Here is a 4,731-nt window from a genome sequence, read left to right on the forward strand (position 1 = left end):
CGCTCATATTCAACCCGACTTGTGTGTTTGCCGCCTTAGGCGCAGCTAACCAATCAAAAAGTTAATACACGGGGGTGCAACTCTATTTATCGTGCTCTTGCAATCAGATTATTATCGGTTCGGATAATGACTCACAAGACTTTTTGGTTTCCTTAGCCCTGTTGATTTCTTTGGGAACAAGAAATAGAAGTATTTTAAAAAATAAAATTTAATAAAAGAAAGAGGCAAAAAATGATATCTGAGCTCGCCCAAAAAAGACTATAAAAGTGATAGTCCTGCGAAAACATACATAGCGTTGAGGTTTTAGTGAGAGAAGCGCGGCTTACGGATACGCGTGGAGTTATTTCGTGAAAATCTGGTTTTCATTACTATCTCATCTTTTCTTTCACCGTTTACATCGCTCTTCTTTGTTGAATTGTTCGTCTTGTTTCTCCTGAATTTCTAGGGTTAGGGTTTTATTTTCATCTGTTTTTATTCGTATATTTTGTGGTTTCGTACTTAGAATTTCTGCGGCTTACCTGGAACGCTACTCTCAAACCGATTGTCTACTGATATCTCACTCTACCTACCTATGGCTATGGAGTCTGCTATTGTGATCAAGGTTCGATTTTCTGAGTTTTCATTTTTTTTCAGTTTCGTTGTTATTTTGATCGGTTTTCATATTGTCTTTCTGTTTGAGTTGATAACAACTTATATCTCTTTTTGTTTTTGTATATATACGTTATTAATCTCGGCTTTGATGTCATCTTTGTTTAACGGCTAAATTTAAGTTATTTCTTCTGCGAATCAACTGATTTGTGACTTTTTTTTTGTGAACAGCAGTGATTAGTCAATATTTTACCACTTCTGCAAGTATTTTTTTTGTATTGATATACTGTTCTCGTCATAAGTTTTGTGCTTATCCGTCTGCTCATTCCGAACAATCTTTAGTTTTCCATCACTGAGACATGCAAAATATTTGGGGTTTCATACGGCTGTTATTAAGTTGAGCTAGCATTTTGGGACATCTCTGTCTTCCCAAATTCGTAATTTTAAGCTTCGTGGTTGGTTGAGCTTTCAATTTCATGAAGGAGTGCCCTTGTTGTAGTTTACTTTCTCCTACATCTTTGACCTTTCTGTGCCTTCTACTTGGTAGAGTGTGTACATTTGTATATATTATAGTAGTTTGTTCTTCACGAAAACATAATGAACATCGTGGTATATGTTTTTAACTTGTGGAACAATATTGCTGGGCAATGGCAGAGCTGCTGTTTTGGGTTCTGGGGTCACCACTCTTTTGTGTGGCCTACTTTAACATCTTTATGATTTGTAGGTCAAGTTTGAAGAGACACTCAGGCGATTCAATGCTCGTGTCATCAATGAGAAACTTGATCTTAACATGGATGGATTAAGTGACAAGATCTTTCAACTTTTCAACATTGCTCGTGATGCAGAACTCATACTCACATATGTTGATGAGGATGGCGATGTAGTTACACTTGTTGATGATGAGGATCTGCAGGACGTTATGAGGCAGGACCTGAATCCCTTGCGAATATCTGTGAGGTTGAATGCTGCCGAAAGAAGTAGCAGGCCTTCATCTAGATCTAGTGGAAGTTCTACTCCCTTACGATCACCTCGGGTTCAGCCTCCGTTTCCTAACTTGAATTCCAGTGTTTCTGATGTTCTCAAGTCCGTGCCAGAACCTCTGCGTGAAACTGTAATGAAGCTCTATTCTGACCTGACTTCAAGGGCCTCATCCTCTGCTCCAATCCTTGCTGAGCTTGTTGATGGTATCTCTAAGATGGGGCTATCCTACTACCAGAATCAGCCTTCAGGGTCTCAGCCTGTCAAAGAAACAAACTTCCCTAGTGGAGCATCTAATGAAAATACTATGGTTGCTGATGGAGGTAATTCAAATGGTAAAAGTGGGGTGCCATCCATAAACAAGAACGAGCCCCACACAGCACTGAATGATGCAGGGAAAACAGCTAAAGCTATAGAATCAGAATTCAAATATGTGGATGATGCGTTAGATGCATGGGTCAAGCTAAGATCTAAATCGAAAGCTTTGGAAGCTGATGGAATTGAAACTGCGCCATCGTCATCCAAAGGTCCTAAAGCTCCCACATTGCTGGATAGTGGGGAGGAGAAGGATAAGAAATTTGGTGCTTGTCCTGGTGGAAAGCCTCTTGTCTTCTCATATAGTAGTGCCTCACCTGTTCTACCAGAAAAGCCTTCTGGGGAGAAGCCCAGCAAGAATCATTCTGTAGCTAAGCCTGTTGATGTGGGTGGCTCTTCAAGTTTTGGCAAATTGAAACAGTGCACCTGGGATTCCCGTAATGCAGATTCCAGTGGCAGTTCTATCAAGATGCCTACTTTACGCCTAGTTCCGGTCCATGCGAATGAGTGTCCATTTCCCCAGGTGCCAAAGAATCTAGTTCAGGTTCCTGCAAATGAGAGTCCATTTTCTGGGGTGCCAAACGACCCTGTCCCACCTCCTCTTGAGGTCCCACTTAAAAGGAGTCATAATCACAGTGATGGGACTGGGACTATTTTCCACAGAGGTGTTCGTTGTGATGGTTGTGGTGTTCATCCGATAACTGGCCCTAGATTCATATCTAAAGTGTAAGGACCCTGTAATTGTTTTTATTTGTAGTTTTTAACTAAGCTGACATTAACTGATACAGCCAATATCTTGTGTTAATGCAGACAGGAGAACTATGATCTCTGCAGCATATGCTTTGCTAAAATGGGAAATGATGCTGATTACATCAGAATGGATCGTCCTTTAACTTATCGGCATCCCTTGTCTTTCAAGGGTTTACATGATCTGGTACAAGGAGTTGTTTTTCAAACTTCTCATAGTGTTCTCTCTCTATTTCACCTCTATTAACTCCTTTTTTTGGGTGGTCATATATAGCATGCTGCGAGGTTTCGTATCCCAACTGTTCCACAAGTCTCTCGAGCCTATGGGGTGAAACCAGGTCGGCCAAAGTTGGACAGCCGCTTCATACTGGATGTCAATATCCTGGATGGAACCATCATGGCCCCCTTGACTCGATTTACCAAGATCTGGAGAATGAGGAATAATGGTAACCTTGTCTGGCCTCAAGGAACTCAACTTGTTTGGATTGGGGGAGATAGGTTAAGTGATAGATTCTCTGTTGAATTAGAGGTGAGAAGTTCTAAGAAAAATCAGTTTCTTGTGCTTGTAATTCCTGCTTGGTGACAGTTATTGAATTAAGTATCTGGAGAGTTTTCATGACATGATGTTATATGCATTGCAGATAGCTACAGCTGGCTTGGCTGTTGACAAGGAGCTTGATGTGGCAGTTGATTTTACTGCTCCTGAGCATCCTGGTAGGTACATATCCTACTGGAGGATGACTTCGTCTTCAGGGCAGAAATTTGGCCAGCGTGTATGGGTGCTTATCCAGGTCAGAATGGTTTGCTTGCCTCGGTGTTCTTGATGATATGATGTTTTTCTAATTTTGGCGTGAAGAATGTTCCCTCCTTGTGCATGCAGGTTGATGCTTCATCAAACCTTCAAAAAAAGGAGCTGGTCCACGAAGCCTTTCAGGGGTTAAACTTGAATTTACCTCCTGCCGCCGATGACGCATCTGGATCTGACATTATCAATGTGAATCCAGAACCAAGGAATGTACTTCCTGAGCCTAAGAGCTCTAGCACAACGATAGAGTTGGTTGATTCAGTGGCTGATGTAAACCAAAACAAGGAGCAGGAGGCCATATTTCCTACTAATGATAGCTTGTTGGTTGGGTTTGGTGACAAGTCAAGTTCTTCTGCTCCCGGTTCATCAATTTCATATCCAATTATTGATTTGTCTGAGGAAGCACCAGCAGTTACTTGTGTGGTACCACCCGCTGCTGTAGATACGCAGGCACCCCCCCATGGTGTCAGAGGGAATAACGAAATTGAGGTGTCCCTCCTCCGTGAGCTGGAGGAAATGGGGTTCAAGCAGGTGGATTTGAACAAGGAAATCTTGAGGAAGAATGAGTATGACTTGGAGCAGTCTGTTGATGATCTCTGTGGTGTTGCTGAGTGGGATCCTATCCTCGAAGAGCTGGAGGAGATGGTAGGTTAATTTTAGGGGTCAAAGAAAAACTGGAAGTTTCAACTTCTCTTTTCACTATTCTGTTGCTTGTGCAAGAATTATTCGGTTGACTATGGCTATTTTGTGAATGCAGGGTTTCTCCGACAAAGAAATGAACAAGAAGCTGCTTAAGAAGAACAACGGAAGCATCAAGCGTGTTGTCATGGATCTTATTGCTGGAGAGCAGTAGGAGAGATTTACTGTTTGTCCTACCTGGTGACGGATAGTTTGGGTTCTGAATAATTTGATGCGACAACATGCTTTTGGTTACTTTTTGTCAAGTACAGTGATTCGACAAACTCTTTTAAGTTATTACTTGAACTAGTTGTGTAATATATGCTATGGTAGTAGTCGTATCTCGAAACACCTGATATTTAGGGCGTAATGCATATGAATGTTTTTCTTGGTAATAGCAAGGGGCCAGAGAAATTTACGTTCTTGTTAAAGAGAGAGTGACCCTTATCTGAAATCTAAAATTTAAGGCGCTCTTTTAGTGACATTGGCGAGCAGTTTTAATAAAATATTTCTGATTAATATTTTTATGAACCGTCAAATATCAAACATGATTAATCATGTTAGCTAGTTTTTCGTGATTTTAAGCCATCTAGACTTGGCAGGTGGTCTTGCTACTCTTG

The 4,731-nt window shown here is 41.2% G+C and overlaps 1 protein-coding gene across 2 annotated transcripts; it reads left to right on the forward strand.

The window, feature by feature from the left end:
• On the forward strand, positions 240-4,593 carry LOC109223672 (protein NBR1 homolog). Of its 2 annotated transcripts, XM_019388069.1 has the most exons (8): positions 240-358; positions 503-601; positions 1,313-2,607; positions 2,692-2,815; positions 2,903-3,157; positions 3,270-3,419; positions 3,509-4,078; positions 4,191-4,593. In XM_019388069.1, the coding sequence occupies exons 2-8, from the start codon at positions 572-574 to the stop codon at positions 4,284-4,286; spliced, it is 2,520 nt and encodes an 839-aa protein (XP_019243614.1). In that variant the 5' UTR covers positions 240-358; positions 503-571; the 3' UTR covers positions 4,287-4,593. The 2 variants fall into 2 exon arrangements, with proteins under 2 accessions (XP_019243614.1, XP_019243613.1); XM_019388068.1 differs by having other exon boundaries at positions 240-601.

Source organism: Nicotiana attenuata, chromosome 3 (genome assembly GCF_001879085.1).
Source record: "Nicotiana attenuata strain UT chromosome 3, NIATTr2, whole genome shotgun sequence".
Taxonomy (NCBI): Eukaryota; Viridiplantae; Streptophyta; class Magnoliopsida; order Solanales; family Solanaceae; genus Nicotiana; species Nicotiana attenuata.